Source organism: Ranitomeya imitator, chromosome 5 (genome assembly GCF_032444005.1).
Source record: "Ranitomeya imitator isolate aRanImi1 chromosome 5, aRanImi1.pri, whole genome shotgun sequence".
NCBI lineage: Eukaryota > Metazoa > Chordata > Amphibia > Anura > Dendrobatidae > Ranitomeya > Ranitomeya imitator.
Window position 1 is genome coordinate 656,197,222 of NC_091286.1, and position 20,324 is coordinate 656,217,545.

General features: G+C 44.0%; 1 protein-coding gene across 1 annotated transcript; it reads left to right on the forward strand.

Moving 5' to 3' along the window:
* Window positions 1-900: 900 nt before the first annotated feature.
* On the forward strand, window positions 901-5,202 carry LOC138637926 (serine/threonine-protein kinase SBK1-like). Its single transcript, XM_069726845.1, has 3 exons — window positions 901-1,018; window positions 3,347-3,549; window positions 4,429-5,202. The coding sequence occupies exons 1-3, from the start codon at window positions 901-903 to the stop codon at window positions 5,200-5,202; spliced, it is 1,095 nt and encodes a 364-aa protein (XP_069582946.1).
* Window positions 5,203-20,324: the final 15,122 nt, after the last annotated feature.

Genomic DNA, 20,324 nt, shown 5'->3' on the forward strand with positions numbered 1-20,324 from the left:
GTCTCTCTGTAGTTTGATGCATTGTATCAGTCTGGGGTCCAGGTTTTTTAATGCTTAGCAGAAAATTTAGACCAGAGGAGCCCAAACATTTCTTGCTTCGAGGGAGAGACGCATGCTATGCAAACACATCTTAGGAGCCCCCATGTGCCCTTTTAGGGTTCTAATTGCCCCAAGTTTCCCTCATTATTACTTTATAAGAACTTGTGACTAAGTGCTACTTGCTAAATAATACTAAGGATGCCACAATTAAAGCAATAATGCCCCCATACATATCAAGTATGTGTCCTGTTGGCTCAACATCTTTTTTGGCAGGATCAATGGCTACATTTTCATTGGTGTTATTTTGGGGTACACAACTTTTTGATCTTTGTTTTGAAAGACAGGATGCACATTTTTGGAGTGATTACTTGACATAAAAGAATATATAGTGTCTTGTTATGTACAACATGCAGATTGCCTAAATCCAGCAATACCCTCTAGATTAAAGTAGTTTTCATACACGATATTTGCATAACAAATGACACTAAAGTAAACTAAATAGATTCAGTCAACAAATGGCAGATACTGGAAAAATCCAGCATGGCCTCCACCCAGACATCTTTTATACCTGAGCTATTCCTGAACTTCGTAGTGAGCCCCTCATTTCCATATGACTAGAGGGGCACTCACACCATTGTCCTTGTAAAGGGGTGGAACCTCAATCTCATGGCCATGGTGTCCATAAAAGACTGTTGGATCCTTGCAGTCACTTGTGAGGTTGATCTTTACTACAAGGTCTTCTTTGCTCTCAATTCCTAGAGAAGCGACTTCACTAATTGAGAGATTGTAGCTCTTGTGAAACATTGAAACAAAGATTCAGCTGGGTTTTCTCGAGTAGATTCTGACCCATCATAAGCTAGGATGGAAGCAGTTCATGCATTTGAGTTCACCCACACTAGTGAGAAGGATTACGAATTGTTGAAGACTCTGGGCAGCGGAACCTTCGGCAAAGTGGTCATGGCTACCGAGAAGAAGACAGGTAAGGTCAAATATTACAAGTGTGGATTAGTCATAATTTGATTATACCATAAAATGTTTCTATGATATATTGGTTTATTGCCTTCATATTGTTTAATAGTAACATTTTTCATAAAAGTTAGAATTTTGTAGACATTTCAAATCCCACAAACACTTGAGAAGCTTTCAACCCCTTAAGGATGGGGCTGTAGGACAGTCTTTTGGTTTCTCTTTCACAGTCATTCCAGAATCCATAGTATTTTGTAAACATTTTATAGGAGTTCAGGGATATTTATGGATGAGTTGTATTGGTCTTTGGCAGCATTTTGGAGTTTACACAACTCTCCAACTTTTTGCCAAAAAATAAAAAAATAAATAGCAGTCATACAGATTGACCATTTATGAAAATGGAGCTGTATGAGGTTTTTTTTTGTTTTATTTTTACAGGACAAGATTTAGTTTTCAGTTGTGCCATTTTCTGGTAAAAACATTTTGACTACTTGTTTCTTTTGTACATTTTATCTTAAAGAAATCCTAAATCACATTTTTAAACCCTTGATATGTCACTAAATAGTGAAGAGTGCAAAAACAAATTATTGCATTTTGTGAGTGTAGCAAATCAAAATACTAAAAAAAATACCCAATCAACCTGCAGAATATCTTTCCTTGTTGGAAGGGAAGTCATCAACTTTTCAGGACAAATTGTAGTTTCTACTGGTAACATTTTTGGGGGCATACAAAATCCAGGAATTTGGTTTTTGATTTGTTTTATTTATTGTTTCACTTTATCCCATACTTTGCATGATCTTATGAAAAAATTAAGGGCTTAGTGGGAACAGGACGACTAGCTCATCCTGCTAGACCGTATAGTAGACATGGGAGTTGGGCCATGGACAAATACCATAACTACACAAAGTGCAAATCTTATTCATAAAGTGCCAGTGCTTTAGTGTTTACTAGCAATAACTCTCCATATCTTCGGTGTTCTTTGAATCACTAAAGCACTGGCACTTTATGAATAAGATTTGCACTTTATGTAGTAATTGTATTTGTCCATGGTCCAACTCCTGTGTCTACTATACGCCCTTGCAGGATGAGCTAGTCTTCCTGTTCCCAATAAACCCATTTTTTTTCTTGCCTTATATGTAATGTATTTGTATTATTTTTGACTATATATGTAATTCTTTGAATAAACTTTGTAGTACTTTTTTGAAAGAATAGATACTGCTTTTTTGGTGTTCAAAGCTCACAATGAGTAGTCCAAAGGAAAAAAAAAAAAAAAATCTGTCAGCCCATGTGCCTCTGTTACAACTAAGGGTACCGTCACACAGTGGCACTTTTGTCGCTATGACGGTACGATTCGTGACGTTCCAGCGATATCCATACGATATCGCTGTTTCTGACACGCAGCAGCGATCAGGGATCCTGCTGAGAATCGTACGTCGTAGCAGATCGTTTGGAACATTCTTTCGTCGCTGGATCTCCCGCTGTCATCGCTGGATCGGTGTGTGTGACACCGATCTAGCGATGCGTTCGCTTGTAACCAGGGTAAACATCGGGTTACTAAGCGCAGGGCCGCGCTTAGTAACCCGATGTTTACCCTGGTTACCAGCGTAAATGTAAAAAAAAAAGAAAAAAAAAAACAGTACATACTTACATTCCGGTGTCCGTCAGGTCCCTTGCCGTCTGCTTCCCGCACTCACTGACTGCCGGCCGTAAAGTGAAAGCAGAGCAGAGCGGTGACGTCACCGCTGTGCTGTGCTTTCACTTTACAGCCGGCAGTCAGTGAGTGCGGGAAGCAGACGGCAAGGGACAGACACCGGAATGTAAGTATGTACTGTTTGTTTTATTTTACGCTGGTAACCAGGGTAAACATTGGGTTACTAAGCGCGGTCCTACGCTTAGTAACCCCATGTTTACCCTGGCTACCCGGGGACCTCGGCACCGTTGGTCGCTGGAGAGCTGTCTGTGTGACAGCTCTCCAGCGACCACACTACGACTTACCAACTATCACGGCCAGGTCGTATCGCTGGTTGTGATCGTTGGTAAATCGTATAGTGTGACGGTACCCTAACAGCTGTATATGATGGGTTAATCTGCTAGTGCTTGCATTTTCACCCATCCTAGCCATTACAGCAGGAGCAGGACTGTGCATCAGTCGCATGGTGCAGTTTCTGTACCAGGGCTATCAGCACCACTGATACATCTGTTATGGAGCAATAAGTGACCGGAGATCTTCACAGTTAAACACATCATAAGGCATTAAGGGGTTAAAGACTAATATTTAGAGTAAGGCCCATTTTCTGCAAAGAATTTGCTTTGATATATCAATTTTTCTCATTTCATTAAGGAAACAAGGTGGCCCTTAAATTGATGAAGAAGACACGGACAAAGCATGAAAACTTTCTCAATGAGCTTTGTATGTCCATCCACCTGTCAGGAAACGAAGGGATCATCTTCACACACCCCATCTATGTGGACTCAGATGACTTCTACGTCCTGACCCAGGATTTGGCCCCTGCAGGAACTCTTCACTCGCTCATAGAACCCGGTGTAAGTATTTCAAAATCACTAAATGGATTTGCATATTTAACCATGTAAAATTGTGGCCATATTTTTTGAAGATGCTCTAAAGAATTGCAGTCAGGAACAATGTTTTAGTTCAGTTTATCTCTACTCAAAGAAAGGGGTTCTCCAACATGTGACTCAATAGTTTTAGCTAAAAACCTTACTTGACCCTTCTTGCCATATTAGTGGTTTTGTATAGATTAGAATGTCAGAGATTGGAAATTGCTATCCTAGATTACAGTACCAGTAGGGATTTCCTTCATGTCACCACCAGTTATGCATTACTGATGTTTTTTGTGCAATAAGATACTGACCAGTTGCAATCTTCTGCTATTTCCAGTGCCAACCTGATCCTTTTGTGCCTCATGTGACCAAGGTTGTGACTTCCTGGTTCGCTCCAGTGTTTGCTGGAAGAATCAGAAGTCACTTCTCAATGTAAGTCTAGGAGATTGAAAATAAGGCTCCCAGATTTGTGTCGAGAGTTCGTGATCGTTAGCAGTGACTTCTACCCGTGAGAGCTAAAGGGAATTGAAGAGGAGAGGGGCCAGAGCAGTACTGGAAACAGTAGAATATGGCAAAACATATGTTCCCTGTGTGTAGTACAATACTTATGTTGCCAATATTTATGTGATATTTAGCTAAAAAGGAAAAAGAAAGGGGCCAGAGCAGTGTCTGCAACTGTACAATATGGCCAACCATAAGTTATGTACTACTCACAGAAAACACTCCAGTAAGACACTGGTTACCAATATCTCGTGCTGAACTAAAAGGAAAGCATGTAGATAAGATACCATTCTGGTTTTCCTAAGACCATACACATTTTCTAGTAAAGTGATCATCTAATGGTTTCATCTACTTTTCCAGGTTGGAATTCCAGATGCGAAGGTGAAGCGTTGTGCGCTACAGTTGGCCAGAGCGCTAGAATACATGCATGATCAAAGACTAGTACATCGAGACGTAAAACCAGACAATGTTTTACTAATGGACCAAGATTGCTTCCATGTTAAATTGAGTGACTTCGGCCTGACAAAAGCAATCGGTACTCTTGTGACCTCAATGTCATTTATCATTCCTTTCATGTCCCCAGAGCTCTGTCAATTGCGACGCCATGAAGCTCTAGTTTTGAGGCCCAGCATTGACACATGGGCCTTTGGTGTACTTCTTTTCATTGCGTTTACTGGATATATTCCATGGGAAAGAGCGGTAGAAGATGATCATCTCTTCCAAGAATTTATCTACTGGCAGCGTTTTGAAAATTACACTGTACCTCCAGGACACTGGACCAAGTTTTCTGTCAATGCTCATGAATTTTTTCATTGTCTGCTCTCTGAAGACCCCACCAGCAGGAGTTCAGTGAACATAGTTATGAACTTTCTTTACTTTCCATGGGGTGAAGACCACGTGTCTGATAATTCCCATGAGATTGTGGTTGACAACGTGGATATGGAACATTTGGAGACAGAAATCATCATCATTGAAGGAGAAGATGAGTATATTGTGGTGGAGAATCGAGGAGACGTAGAGTGCATCATCATAGGCGATGCCTCAGAGGAAGCCATATCTCGGTCGAGTGATGTCCTGCTGATTATGTCTGACAATGCCAACCTCGATTTGGGTTCTGAAATTGAAATCCTTTAGATCTTGAGAGGTAAAGATCCAGTGAGCTCATAACCTTGCATGACACTTATTAATTTGTATTGGCTCCTGAATTATGAGCTCATGGCAGACTTAAAGGGACACTGTCACCTGAATTTGGAGGGAACAATCTTCAGCCATGGAGGCGGGGTTTTGGGGTTGTTGATTCACCCTTTCCTTACCTGCTGGCTGCATGCTGGCTGCAATATTGGATTGAAGTTCATTCTCTGTCCTCCATAGTACACGCCTGCGCAAGGCAAGATTACCTTGTGCAGGCATGTACTACGGAGGACAGAAAATGAACTTCAATCCAATATTGCAGCCAGCAGGTAAGGAAAGGGTGAATCAAAAACCCCAAAACCCTGCCTCCATGGCTGAAGATTGTTCCCTTCAAATTCAGGTGACAGTGTCCCTTTAAAGGGAATATGTCACCTCAAAAATTGTTTATGAGCTAAGGCCACCGGCATCAGGGGCTTATCTGCAGCATTCTGTAATGCTGTAGATAAGCCCCCGATGTAACGTGAAAGGAAAGAAAAAACGGTTTTATTAATCTCACCCAGGGGTGGTCCTGCTGCGGTCCGGGTCTGATGGGTGTCGCTGTCTGGGTCCGGCGCCTCCTAGCTTCATGCAATCCCGACTTCTTCTTGTCTTCCTGCCATGGCTCCGGCACAGGTGTACTTTGTCTGCCCTGTTGAGGGCAGAGCAAAGTACTGCAGTGCGCAGGCGCCGGGCCTGACCTTTCTCGGTACCTGCGCACTGCAGTACTCACTTCCTTAGTCGTCCCTGACGAAGGAAGTGATTTCCGAAACACACGATGGGTGTGTGTGCGTTTGCAGGACAGTGAGGCACCCTGAGGTAATGCTCTAATAGTATCTTCCCCTGAAATTTCCCCCCCCCCCCCCAAGTCACTTTTCAGCACATTGCACTTTGTGATTCTGCAGCTTTGCACAGCTCTCAGGGATTTCGCTACGTACATGTGAGGATTCCTCCCTGAATCTATTCCCACACTTAAGCACTTGATATTACTTGCTGCAATTTTGCACGACTTTGTGTGTGACCTCCACCCATTGCTATATACATTGTTTATATATTTTTTATATTTGTTATATATATTTTTTTACTTTTTTTCTGGCACAATGACAAGAATTTCAGGGAATTGCCTATATTCCTTAAAGGGGAATCATTACCTTGCACATGCCCATTGGTGGCACTTATATGAATTGTGTTTATGGGTTTACTTTTATTATATATACTGTCCTGATTCGCACAACAGTGTTTTATTTTAAAAATTACTTTTTTCTGTATTGCTATTATTAGTTAAAGATTATTTTATAATCCAGTTTGGTCTCCCTGGTGCATCCATAATACTGGTGTTTGGGTTTGTTTATTATTCTAAGTACGTAAGTTAGATGCATTAGTCTAGGGTTGGAAAGCATGCAGTCTTCAAACTGACTAATTGAGTCTTATAATATACTATGCCTAATGATAACTTTTTGTACATGACTTGGTGTTATAATAACCATTGCTCCTGCTTGTTATGATTACTTATGGTGTAATCGCCGATTGTTTAAAACTCTTTGTTGTGGATATATGTGCATCAATAAAAAGTGTCATTTGTTAAGGTGATCCCTGCTTTGATGTAGGTCTTCTTGTCTTGGTTGCTTATTGATTCTTTATAAAGACATACTACAGGAAGATCCCGTTAATACTTGGAAATTATTTAACTGATGGTGCCCTCCTTAATCTAAGACTATACTGACTAGTAATGAGTTATCGTCCTTGGATGAGCATCCTCGTGTGCACCGATGTCACACACCGAGCAGCATGTTCATCCAGAAAGGATTACTCTCGCCCTTCAGTACCGCCTTGGTGACTGGCGTAATAGTTCATAGCCTCACTTCATGGTAAAACAGGTTCTCACAGTTCTAGATGAGAGGCATGTCACTCACAGCAGTATTATTTTCTATATCAGTTGGATTATGCAGTATGATTACAGTAGAAAAAAAATTTCATGTTTTCCCCACATTTTTATCTCACCTGTAGTTTGGATTTCCCCCTGTCATTTTACCGTACAATGTTCTAAGAAAATTAAAGCAAAAATATATTTCTAAATTGTCTAATAAAGATCAAGCCCTTATTTGTCAACAAGTAAATCTAATTTTTATTTTATTTTCAAGGTATGGAATGGGGTTTGTGCTTTCCATAGAGCCGTATATTCTTTATGTCACTACTAGGACATTAGATTTCCCCTTTAGACGTTTTTTTTTTTAACAAACAGAAAACATATTTTAAGAATTTTCTACTTTCTCTTTTCACCAGAAAATGACCGACACCTGACCATCCATTTTATAAGAATTTCGTATGGTACATTTAGTTATTTTTTTGCACACCACAGAATCGACCTTTAGCATACCATCATTTAGGACAAGGATCATCTTCTGCCTACCATTTCTATTTGCATTAACTAACATTTTTCTTTTAAATCCATAAAAACGAGACCCTAAAACTGAGTGACAAATGTGGAAAATGTTCACCATGATCCACGAGTGTCCATCCAGTGTCTCCAGATACAGAGTCATTATCTTTACACCCCTCAATCTTATGGAGTGTGATGACCATTACTTTCTGACCCAAGATGTGTCTCTTGCAGGATCCCTTCATTTTCTCTGGTGTAAGTATTTTACAATCTTTAGGTGTTTTGAACAGTCAGCATCGAATTTGCCAGTTTTGTTTTTAGAATTGGCCACAAGTCGTCTGGTTAGTAATGGGTTATTTATCTAAAGATCTTGTATTCTCCTGGCCTAGTCATCTCCAACCTGTCTCTCCAGTGGTTGCCAACCTCCTAGCATGCCCATTTAGTGTGCTGGGATCAGTGGTTTGGGGAGGACACTAGAGCTGTAGTTTGGGGGGGGGGGATCGGTATTCGAGATTAGCTTCATAATTAGTAAATTTAGAGCGAATATCCATCTTAAAGGGACTCTGTCACCTGAATTTGGCGGGACTGGTTTTGGGTCATATGGGCGGAGTTTTCAGGTGTTTGATTCACCCTTTCCTTACCCGCTGGCTGCATGCTGGCTGCAATATTGGATTGAAGTTCATTCTCGGTCCTCCATAGTACACGCCTGCGCAAAGCAATCTTGCCTTGCGCAGGCGTGTATTATGGAGGACAGAGAATGAACTTCAATCCAATATTGCAGCCAGCATGCGGCCAGTGGGTAAGGAAAGGGTGAATCAAACACCCAAAAACTCCGCCCATATGACCCAAAACCAGTCCCGCCAAATTCAGGTGACAGATTCCCTTTAATTTGAAAATGTGTTTAAGGTTTTCTTCTACTTTTTCAGGTGGGAATTCCAGAAGTGACGATGAAGTGTTGTGTGTTACAGTTGAGTTCTAGATTGCATGTGCAGTAATTCACCGGTGCAGAGATCCTGACAGCTGATACATGGTGTAAATCCAGGGACGGCACATATCAGGCAGTGGTTGTATGATCCCAGACATGTATGTTTGACTCTAAAAAGCTGCGCTGAAGACTAGTCTCAAGTGGCTTCTTCCAGCCCGCTGCCAGTGACTGACTATGCATGCATATAGGGAGGGACCAGTCAATTCCTGACAGGTGATGGAAAGAAGCCGCTGGGAATTCGCCTGTTCGAATAGTCTAAAAGCCTCTAGGGAAAGAACGGTGTTGTAAAGTGCGACTAGTCTGACAGGCGGGTCCTCGGCATCTTCTTACTGCCACCTGCCCTGGATTGATGGCGCTGCTCAGTCCTTAATGGCTTTTAAAGTAGGTTTAAAATGTTGCATTATTTCAGAGTCCAACATACCTGGCTGATATCACACATCCACGGGCAGCACGTGTCAGAAACTGCATGTATCAGCCGTCAGGTTCATAATAATATATCAATTTCCAGCTCTTGAAACTCAGTGCGGATTGACAGATGACACCGGTTTGTTTTCTAAATCCCCACGGATGTGAGACGTGGGGGGCAGGTTTGGGAACCTTCGGACTGCACAGGAAGACTTCCCCCCGCCCAGTCCAGCTTGCTTGGTACATGTCAGTAATAACCATGTACCAGTAAATTGGAAAGGACAGGACGTCATCATCCTTCAGTGTCAGTTCTTATAGTGGATTCATTAGTTCTGCCCAAATAAAATAATTAAGTAATATCTGATACACATCTGCGCTGTACCATGAAATGACCATAGTAAATGCATATTACTTAATTATTTTTTTTTAGAAATCATAAATAAGATGATTTCATTGTTTAATCCCTTCAACCCGAAGCCTGTTTTTAAATTCTTGACCAGGCCATTTTTTCAATTCTGACCACTGTCACTTTATGAGGTCATAACTCTGGAACGCTTCAATGGATCCTGGTGATTCGGAGAATGTTTTCTCATGACATTGTACTTTATAATATTGTAATATATGAAAATTGTGAAATACTCCAAATTTTGCTCAAATTTCCAACTGTCAGTTTGTGCCCTTAAATTAGAGAGTCCCATCACACAAAACCGTAAAAAAAAAAAAAACATTTCCCACATCTCTGCTTTACATCAGCACAATTTTGGAAGCATTTTTTTTTTTGGAAGTTATATGACAGAAAGTGCCCAAAAGTGACACCATTCTAAGAACTTCACCTTTAAGGCTATGTGCACACGTTGCAGATTTGTGGTTTTTTAGCGTTTTTGCACTATGAAAATGCTATAAAACTGCAAATAATCTGCATACATTAAGCATCCCATGATTTATAATGGAATCCGCAAATTGTGCACATGATGTGCGTTTTTCCGCATGAAAAACGCATTGCGGAAAAATAATGAACCTGTTCATTAATTTTGTGGTTTTTTTTGCGGATTTCCCACTGTCTAATGCATTGGGAAATGTCTGGGAAAAAAAGGGGAAAAAACGCGTCAAAACTGCTCAAAAAACGCATGCGGATTTCATGCGGAAATCTGGCAGAAATGTCCGGATTTCCACAGGAATTTTCTGCTTGAATTCCTGAATGTGTGCACATAGCCTGAAGGTACTCAAAACCACATTCAAGAAGTTTATTAACCCTTCTTGTGTTTCACAGGAATTTTGGAAATGTTTACAAAAAAAAAAAATAATAATATTGAACTTTTTTTGCACAAAATCACTTCAGATCCAATTTGTTTTATTTTACCAAGGGCGCATGGGAGAGCTCGGAAGGGAAGGAGCGCCATTTGACTCTTCAATGCAAAATTGACAAGAACTGAGATCGGATGCCATGTCGTGTCTGCAGAGCCCCTGATGTGCCTAAACAGTGGAAACCCCCCACAAGTGACACCATTTTGGAAACTAGACCTCCTAAGGAACTTATCTAGATGTGTGGTGAGCACTTTGAACCCCTAAATGCTTCACAGAAATTTTATAATGTAGAGCCGTAAAAATAAAAAAAAATTATTTTCACAAAAATGATATTTTCATCCCCAATTTTTAATTTTCTTAATTGTAACAGGACAAATTGCACAACAACTTTTGGGGTCCAATTTGTCCTGAGTACGCAGATATCCCATATGAAAAAGTAAACCACTGTTTGGGCGCATGGGAGAGCTCGGAAGGGAAGGAGCGACATGTGACTTCAACGCAAAATTGGCAGGAATTGAGATCAGATGTCAGGTCACGTTTGGAGAGCCCCTGATGTGCCTAAACATTGGAAACCCCCTAATTCTAACACACTCCTAACCCCAATGGGAAAATGGAAACATTTTTTTATTTTACTATTTTTCCCTAACTAAGGGGGTGATGAAGGGGGTTTGATTTACTATTTATAGCAGGTTTTTAGCGGATTTAAATGATTGGCAGCCGTCCCATACTAAAAGACTTTATTGCAAAATATAGTTTTTTGCATCTCCACATTTTGAGAGCTATAATTTTTCCATATTTTGGCCCACAGAGTCATGTGAGGTCTTGTTTTTTGCGGGACGAGTTGACGTTTTTCAGTACAACGAAGTAGAAGTAGAAAGGAGCACTCACCATCCAGAAGAAATGTTCAATCTTTATTGCGGCATAAAATGTATAGCAAGGTCTCACAGGAGAACGTGGGTGTCATGAGACGACGGCCGTTTCACGCTGCTGCGCTTCTACGGGTCTAAGGTAAGGCTGGGGGGAGGGGAACTTTTATGCGGTCAGAACACTACAAAGTTGCCGCCCCTACCCCAGTGTCAGCTGAGACAACCAGACACTTACTAATCAGATTAAAAGAACAAACAGATTAAAAACAACACGTAACACTTAATGAATAAACTACCGTATATACTCGAGTATAAGCCGAGATTTTCAGCCCATTTTTTGGGGCTGAAAGTCCCCCTCTCGGCTTATACTCGAGTCATATACCCGGGTGTCAGCAGGGGAGGGGGAGCGGGGGCTGTGTAGTCATACTTACCTGCTCCCAGCGCGGTCCCTGCAGTCCCTGGCTTCTCCGGCGCTGCAGATTCTTCCTGCACTGAGCGGTCACATGGCACCGCTCATTACAGAAATGAATAGGCAGCTCCACCCCCATAGGGGAGGAGCCGCATATTCATTGCTGTAAATGATCGGTGCCATGTGACCGCTCAATTACAGGAAGAAGCTGCAGCGCCGGAGAAGCCAGGGACTGCAGGGACCGCGCCGCAGCAGGTAAGGGGAGCGCAGCGCTATAATTACCTGCTCCTCGCTCCGGCTCCGTCTGCAGCGTCCTCTAGCAAGGACGCTTAGGTTAGAGGGCGCTGTGATGTAGTCAGTGCGCGCCCTCTGCTGAGCGTCAGTGCTGGAGACGGAGCCGCAGAGGAGCAGGTAATTATTGAAAGCGCCGGCGTCCTGAGAAGAGAGGTGAGTATGTGATTTTTTTTTTTTTTTTTATGGCAGTACCAGCAGCATTATAAGGAGCACCTATGGGGCCATAAAGGTGCAGAGCATATATGGGGCACAGCATTATAAGGAGCACCTATGGGGCCATAAAGGTGCAGAGCATATATGGGGCACAGCATTATAAGGAGCACCTATGGGGCCATAAAGGTGCAGAGCATATATGGGGCACAGCATTATAAGGAGCACCTATGGGGCCATAAAGGTGCAGAGCATATATGGGGCACAGCATTATAAGGAGCACCTATGGGGCCATAAAGGTGCAGAGCATATATGGGGCACAGCATTATAAGGAGCACCTATGGGGCCATAAAGGTGCAGAGCATATATGGGGCACAGCATTATAAGGAGCACCTATGGGGCCATAAAGGTGCAGAGCATATAAGGGGCACAGCATTATAAGGAGCATCTATGGGGCCATAAAGGTGCAGAGCATATATGGGGCACAGCATTATAAGGAGCACCTATGGGGCCATAAAGGTGCAGAGCATATAAGGGGCACAGCATTATAAGGAGCATCTATGGGGCCATAATCAAAGGTGCAGAGCATATATTATTATTATTATTATTTATTATTATAGCGCCATTTATTCCATGGCGCTTTACATGTGAGGAGGGGTATACATAATAAAACAAGTACAATAATCTTGAAAAATACAAGTCACAACTGGTACAGGAGGAGAGAGGACCCTGCCCGCGAGGGCTCACAATCTACAAGGGATGGGTGAGGATACAGTAGGTGAGGGTAGAGCTGGCCGTGCAGCGGTTTGGTCAATCGGTGGTTACTGCAGGTTGTAGGCTTGTCGGAAGAGGTGGGTCTTCAGGTTCTTTTTGAAGGTTTCGATGGTAGGCGAGAGTCTGATATGTTGTGGTAGAGCATTCCAGAGTAGGGGGGATGCACGAGAGAAATCTTGTATGCGATTGTGGGAAGAGGAGATAATAGGGGAGTAGAGAAGGAGATCTTGTGAGGATCGGAGGTTGCGTGCAGGAAAGTACCGGGAGACGAGGTCACAGATGTATGGAGGAGACAGGTTGTGGATGGCTTTATATGTCATGGTTAGGCTTTTGTACTGGAGTCTCTGGGTGATGGGGAGCCAGTGCAGGGATTGACAGAGGGGAGAGGCCGGGGAATAGCGGGGGGACAGGTGGATTAGTCGGGCAGCAGAGTTTAGAATAGATTGGAGGGGTGCAAGAGTGTTAGAGGGGAGGCCACAGAGCAGGAGGTTACAGTAGTCAAGGCGGGAGATGATGAGGGCATGGACTAGGGTTTTTGCAGATTCTTGGTTTAGGAATGTGCGGATCCGTGAAATATATATATGGCACAGCATTATAAGGAGCATCTATGGGGCCATAATCAACGGTGCAGAGCATTCTATATAGCACAGTTGTATATGGAGCATCTATGGGGCAATAATGAACGGTATGGAGCATCTATTTTTATTTTTGAAATTCACCGGTAAATGCTGCATTTTCTACCCTAGGCTTATACTCGAGTCAATAAGTTTTCCCAGTTTTTTGTGGCAAAATTAGGGGGGTCGGCTTATACTCGGGTCGGCTTATACTCGAGTATATACGGTACTTATTCAGTACTATAGGAAGACTAAAGGTACCGCCACACTAGACGATATCGCTAGCGATCCGTGACGTTGCAGCGTCCTCGCTAGCGATATCGTCCAGTGTGACAGGCAGCAGCGATCAGGCCCCTGCTGTGCTGTCGCTGGTCGGGGAAGAAAGTCCAGAACTTTATTTGGTCGCTGGACTCCCCGTAGACATCGCTGAATCAGCGTGTGTGACACCGATTCAGCGATGTCTTCACTGGTAACCAGGGTAAACATCGGGTAACTAAGCGCAGGGCCGTGCTTAGTAACCCGATGTTTACCCTGGTTACTATCCTAAAAGTAAAAAAAAAAACAAACACTACATACTTACAGCCGTCTGTCCTCCAGCGCTGTGCTCTGCACTCCTCCTGTACTGGCTGTGAGCGTCGGTCAGCCGGAAAGCAGAGCGGTGACGTCACCGCTCTGCTTTCCGTCCGCTGTGCTCACAGACAGTACAGGAGGAGTGCAGAGCACAGCGCTGGAGGACAGACGGCTGTAGGTAAGTATGTAGTGTTTTTTTTTTACTTTTAGGATGGTAACCAGGGTAAACATCGGGTTACTAAGCGTGGCCCTGCGCTTAGTTACCCGATGTTTACCCTGGTTACCGGCATCGTTGGTCGCTGGAGAGCGGTCTGTGTGACAGCTCTCCAGTGACCAAACAGCGACGCTGCAGCGGTCCGGATCGTTGTCGGTATCGCTGCAGCGTCGCTAAGTGTGACGGTACCTTAACTCTATTCACAAGAAAACTGTCATATCTGATCTCTCATTGAGACCTAATGGTCCTGTGGCATTGACTCACAGTATCCATTTCTCCTCCCTCTGAAGTAAAGGCCCCTTCACACTCAGCGACGCTGCAGCGATACCGACAACGATCCGGATCGCTGCAGCATCGCTGTTTGGTCGCTGGAGAGCTGTCATACAGACAGCTCTCCAGCGACCAACGATCCCGAAGTCCCCGGGTAACCAGGGTAAACATCGGGTAACTAAGCGCAGGGCCGTGCTTAGTAACCCGATGTTTACCCTGGTTACCAGCGTAAAAGTAAAAAAAAAAAAAACACTACATACTTACCTACCGCTGTCTGTCCCCGGCGCTCTGCTTCTCTGCACTCCTCCTGTACTGGCTGTGAGCACAGCGGCCGGAAAGCAGAGCGGTGACGTCACCGCTCTGCTTTCCGGCTGACCGACGCTCACAGCCAGTACAGGAGGAGTGCAGAGCACAGCGCCGGGGACAGACAGCGGTAGGTAAGTATGTAGTGTTTGTTTTTTTTTACTTTTACGCTGGTAACCAGGGTAAACATCGGGTTACTAAGCGCGGCCCTGCGCTTAGTTACCCGATGTTTACCCTGGTTACCAGTGAAGACATCGCTGGATCGGTGTCACACACGCCAATCCAGCGATGTCCACGCGAGATCCAGCGACAAAATAAAGTTCTGGACTTTGTTCAGCGACCAACGATCTCCCAGCAGGGGCCTGATCGTTGGTCGCTGTCACACGTAACGATATCGTTGCCTTTTGTGACGTAGCAACGATATCGTTAAGGAAATCGTTATGTGTGAAGGTACCTTTACAGTCTATGCAGATCCCCACCTCGTGGAGGGAGTTTAACTCTTTCTAGGCTGGCAAACCGCATCACTGCTGCATTACCTTCATGTTGGTCTCGTAGATGGCTAATCAACCGAGGGACCCCTTTACCTGTCTTAATGGAATTGCAGTGTTCCCTAAATCTGACAAAGAGCAGGCGGATAGTCTTGCCAACATAATAAAATCCACAGGGACAAAAAATTACATATACTACATGCGTTTTTACATGTTATCAAATCCTGAACTACATGTCGCACAGGTCCTATCTGAATGCATTTATCTACTAGATGGAACTTACAAAAATTGCACTGACCACATTTGAAATTGCCTTGCGGTGTACCCGTTTGTAGCCACATGTGTCTTTCGGAAACTACTCTATTATGGACCAAGATGTCTTTCAAATTTTTACCTCTGCGGCAGGCAAAGAGAGGTCCGTGGCTAGTGGGGTCTGAGAGCGGGGTCTTTTTCTAGGATATGCCAATTATTTCTAATGGCCGTTCTAATGCAATTATCCATAGGGCTAAATTTAAAACTGAAGACAAATCTCTTTTGTAATGTCTTTTCTTTTTTTGCCCTTACTCCTATATTGTCCTCTACCTCCGCCTTTTTTTGTGCATTATCCAACACTTTTCGGGGATAACCTCGTGCTCTAAATCTATTATAGAGTTCCTGGGATTGTCTTTTGAAACCTTCATCACTATTGTTTATCCTTTTAACCCTCAGAAATTGGCTATATGGGAGGGAATTTTTTATATACTGGGGATGTGCACTATTATAGTGTAGAAGGGAATTAGTGGCTGACGATTTTCGAAACACTTCTGTCAATATCGAGCCTTCATGAACCCACAAATTCACATCTAAAAATTCCAAACTTAACCCACCAAAAACTGATGTCAGTCTCATGTTCATGGTGTTAACCTGTTCTAAGTGACAGACAAATTGGTTGAACTCCTCTTCAGTCCCGTCCCAAATAAAAACATCATCCACGAATCTTAGAAAAAGTTTTATATGGCTTAAGAAGGGGTTGATGTCTGCATACACATAGCGATTTTCAAAGACGGACAAAAATAGGTTGGCTAGGGTACATACAACGGGCGTACCCATTGTAGTCCCTTCTACTTGCGCAAACCACTCGGAGTCAAATTGGAAGGCATTGTGTCAATATATATTGTAAGCCATCACAAATAAAATTAATCATCTTTGAATCTGTTGCTGTGCAGGAGAGCACCTCCCTAACTGCTTGTACCCCTTGATTTTGCGGTATACGGGTGTAAATGCTCTCTGTCTATTGAGGCCATAACAAAGGTTTCTTGCCAAGTGAATTTTTTCAAAACCTCTAAAAAATTCTTTGTATACCGTATATAGGAGGGAATGTCAATTAAAAGGGGATGTAAGAGCCAGTCAAGATATCTAGATAATGGTTCTGTCAGTGAGCCTACCCCTGAAAACTATGGGGCGGCCAGGTGGAGCTGTCAGAGATTTATGTATTTTCGGTACATGGTACCAGTGTGGCTTTTTCGGAAATTTTGGGAGTAACTTTTCCGCCTGCTTTGCTGAAATAATTCCCCCTTCCACATATGTTCTTAAAAATGTGCGTAAATCATTACTATATTTTGGTGTGGGGTCTATTTTTAGTTTCTGATAAGTGTCATTTTTAGACAACTGAGAATGTGCTTCCGCCATATACAAACCTCTGGACAGCAGCACGGTATTACCACCCTTATCTGCTGTACGTATGATCGTATCAGACCAACCTTTGATATCTCTCAGTGCCGCTTTTTCCACTATAGTCAGATTGATGGGTGATTTCTTATACAAAAGAGCTTCAACTTCCTTTATAACCTGTTTTTCGAATACATCTATCACGTTGCCCAGTGTCACTGGTGGCATGAACGTGGAAGGCACACCTCCTGTAAATGGAACTCTATCCTGGGACTGAGTCTGTATTGTGTCCCCCTCTGGATTAGCAAGACTAAGCAATAATTGGACATCATTTAAGAACCCCATATCTACATTCTGATCTACCATAAAGCCCAAAGGGCCTACTCTGCTAGGAATCTCGCCTGGGAACGTTGTGGCGTTGGCCCCTGTGGAGGAAGAAAAATGTTTAAATAAATGAATCTTTCTCACTGCTTTGAATAAATCTATTTTAAAGTCCACAATGTTGAATTCTTCTGGTAAACTATAACTAAGACCTTTAGATAGAACCGAGTAATGTGCCGCACTCAGTTCATGAGAAGACAAATTAATTATCGTGGTTGATGTTGTGGCGGCTGGTAGGTCCGTTTCCATGATACAGTCTCTCTTTTCCGTTGATTGTCGGGCTCCATGCTTTCTGCCGCCTCGGCGCGTCCTCCGCCTAAAGGGGCAGCCTGTTGTGGAAAAACTTCACTTCTAGATGCATTGGCGGACGAGGAACCCTCTTCATTGATACTGGAATCTGAATCTGTTGTAAAATAATCCCTTTTGGGTTGTCTTCTAGATTTATTAAATCTATTTACTCTAGATCTTCTTCGATAGGTCTGGTTACCGTATATACTCGAGTATAAGCCGACCCGAGTATAAGCCGACCCCCCTAATTTTGCCACAAAAAACTGGGAAAACTTATTGACTCGAGTATAAGCCTAGGGTGGAAATGCAGCATTTACCGGTGAATTTCAAAAATAAAAATAGATCATTATTTCCCCATAGCTGTGCCATATAGTGCTCTGCACCGTTCATATTTCCCCATAGGTGTGAACCATATAGTGCTCTGCACCGTTCATTGTGCCCCCTAGCTGTGCCATATACGGTGCTCTGCACCGTTCATTGTGCCCCATAGATGTGCCATATACGGTGCTCTGCACCGTTCACTGTGCCCCATAGCGGTGCCATATACGGTGCTCTGCACCGTTCACTGTGCCCCATAGCTGTGCCATATACGGTGCTCTGCACCGTTCACTGTGCCCCATACATAGCTGTGCTGTGCCATATACGGTGCTCTGCACCGTTCACTGTGCCCTATAGCTGTGCTGTGCCATATACGGTGCTCTGCACCGTTCACTGTGCCCCATAGCTGTGCTGTGCCATATACGGTGCTCTGCACCGTTCACTGTGCCCCATAGCTGTGCTGTGCCATATACGGTGCTCTGCACCGTTCACTGTGCCCCATAGCTGTGCTGTGCCATATACGGTGCTCTGCACCGTTCACTGTGCCCCATAGCTGTGCTGTGCCATATACGGTGCTCTGCACCGTTCACTGTGCCCCATAGCTGTGCTGTGCCATATACGGTGCTCTGCACCGTTCACTGTGCCCCATAGCTGTGCTGTGCCATATACGGTGCTCTGCACCGTTCACTGTGCCCCATAGCTGTGCTGTGCCATATACGGTGCTCTGCACCGTTCACTGTGCCCCATAGCTGTGCTGTGCCATATACGGTGCTCTGCACCGTTCACTGTGCCCCATAGCTGTGCTGTGCCATATACGGTGCTCTGCACCGTTCACTGTGCCCCATAGCTGTGCTGTGCCATATACGGTGCTCTGCACCGTTCACTGTACCCCATAGCTGTGCTGTGCCATATACGGTGCTCTGCACCGTTCACTGTGCCCCATAGCTGTGCTGTGCCATATCCGGTGCTCTGCACCGTTCACTGTGCCCCATAGCTGTGCTGTGCCATATACGGTGCTCTGCACCGTTCACTGTGCCCCATAGCTGTGCTGTGCCATATACGGTGCTCTGCACCGTTCACTGTGCCCCATAGCTGTGCTGTGCCATATACGGTGCTCTGCACCGTTCACTGTGCCCCATAGATGTTCCACATAAATTTGTGCCGCCGCTGCCGCAATAAAGAAAAAAAAACACATACTCACCTCCCTTGATTGCAGCTCCCGGCGTCTCGTTCCGGCGCCTCCATCTTCCCGGCGTCTCTGCTCTGACTGATCAGGCAGAGGGCGCCGCGCACACTATATGCGTCATCGCGCCCTCTGCCTGATCAGTCAGAGCAGAGACGCCGGGAAGATGGAGGCGCCGGCCGGGAAGATGGATCGGCGCCCGGCGGCTGGAACGAGGACAGGTGAATATAACATACTCACCTAGTCCTGGCGATCCTCGCGCTGTCCCCTCCTGTCTTCGGTGCCGCAGCTTCTTTCTCTATCAGCGGTCACCGGCACCGCTGATTAGAGAAATGAATAAGCGGCTCCGCCCCTATGGGAGGTGGAGCCGCCTATTCATTTCTGTAATGAGCGGTCCCACGTGACCGCTGAAGAGAGGAAGAAACTGCAGCGCCGAAGCCCGTGGGACGGCAGGGACAGCGCGAGGATCGCTGGGACTAGGTAAGTATACCTCAGCGCCCTCACCCCCTCACCCGCCGACCCCACCGCTACCGTGACTCGAGTATAAGCCGAGGGGGGCACTTTCAGCCCAAAAATTTGGGCTGAAAATCTCGGCTTATACTCGAGTATATACGGTATTTGTTTTTATTCCAAGAGAAGATTTGATTAGAATCAAAATCTGCTTTATCACGGATGAATTTATCACGTTTTTTTGTTTTATGTCTGCTTGAAATATTACCATTTTATTATCCAACCTTTTTTCTAATGTTGACCATTGGTTATCTGACAGTCTTGTCTTTATCTCTTCCTTGGTTTTTGTCAATTCCATATTTACTGTTTCATAATTCATCATGTTCTGTTCCAGAACGAGCTGAAGTAAGTCTTGTGAACATTTAAGGAGAATGGTTTCCCATTTTTTTTTTACAAACTGTGTATTGTCTCTGAACTGGGACAAATCCTTGTATACTCTGAGGCCACGCGGGACTCTTCCACAGTCTGAATAGGATTTAAGTGAATTATTTGTTCAGAACAAGTTCACCTCACGTTCAGCTAAATTGAACAGTTTGCATTCTAAGGACTTCGTACTCAGGGAATAGATGTCCTCTCGTTGTTCAACTTCTGAGAAATAAGAATCAACGTTCTCCCTGCCTGCTAACAAGCCGCCTGATGCTGGCACCGCAATGGGGTCCATGCTGCAAAAAACAGTCTTGAATTCCCAGATTTGTACTCTCCATCTAAGGGTCTTAGTTATAGTTTACCAGAAGA

Bases quoted from the DNA above. Each gene is read 5' to 3' on its own strand.
- LOC138637926 (XM_069726845.1), top strand. From the start codon at position 901: ATGGAAGCAGTTCATGCATTTGAGTTCACCCACACTAGTGAGAAGGAT. The intron at 1,019-3,346 runs GTAAGGTCAAAT...CATTTCATTAAG, and splicing joins GGCTACCGAGAAGAAGACAG to GAAACAAGGTGGCCCTTAAA. The intron at 3,550-4,428 runs GTAAGTATTTCA...CTACTTTTCCAG, and splicing joins ACTCGCTCATAGAACCCGGT to GTTGGAATTCCAGATGCGAA.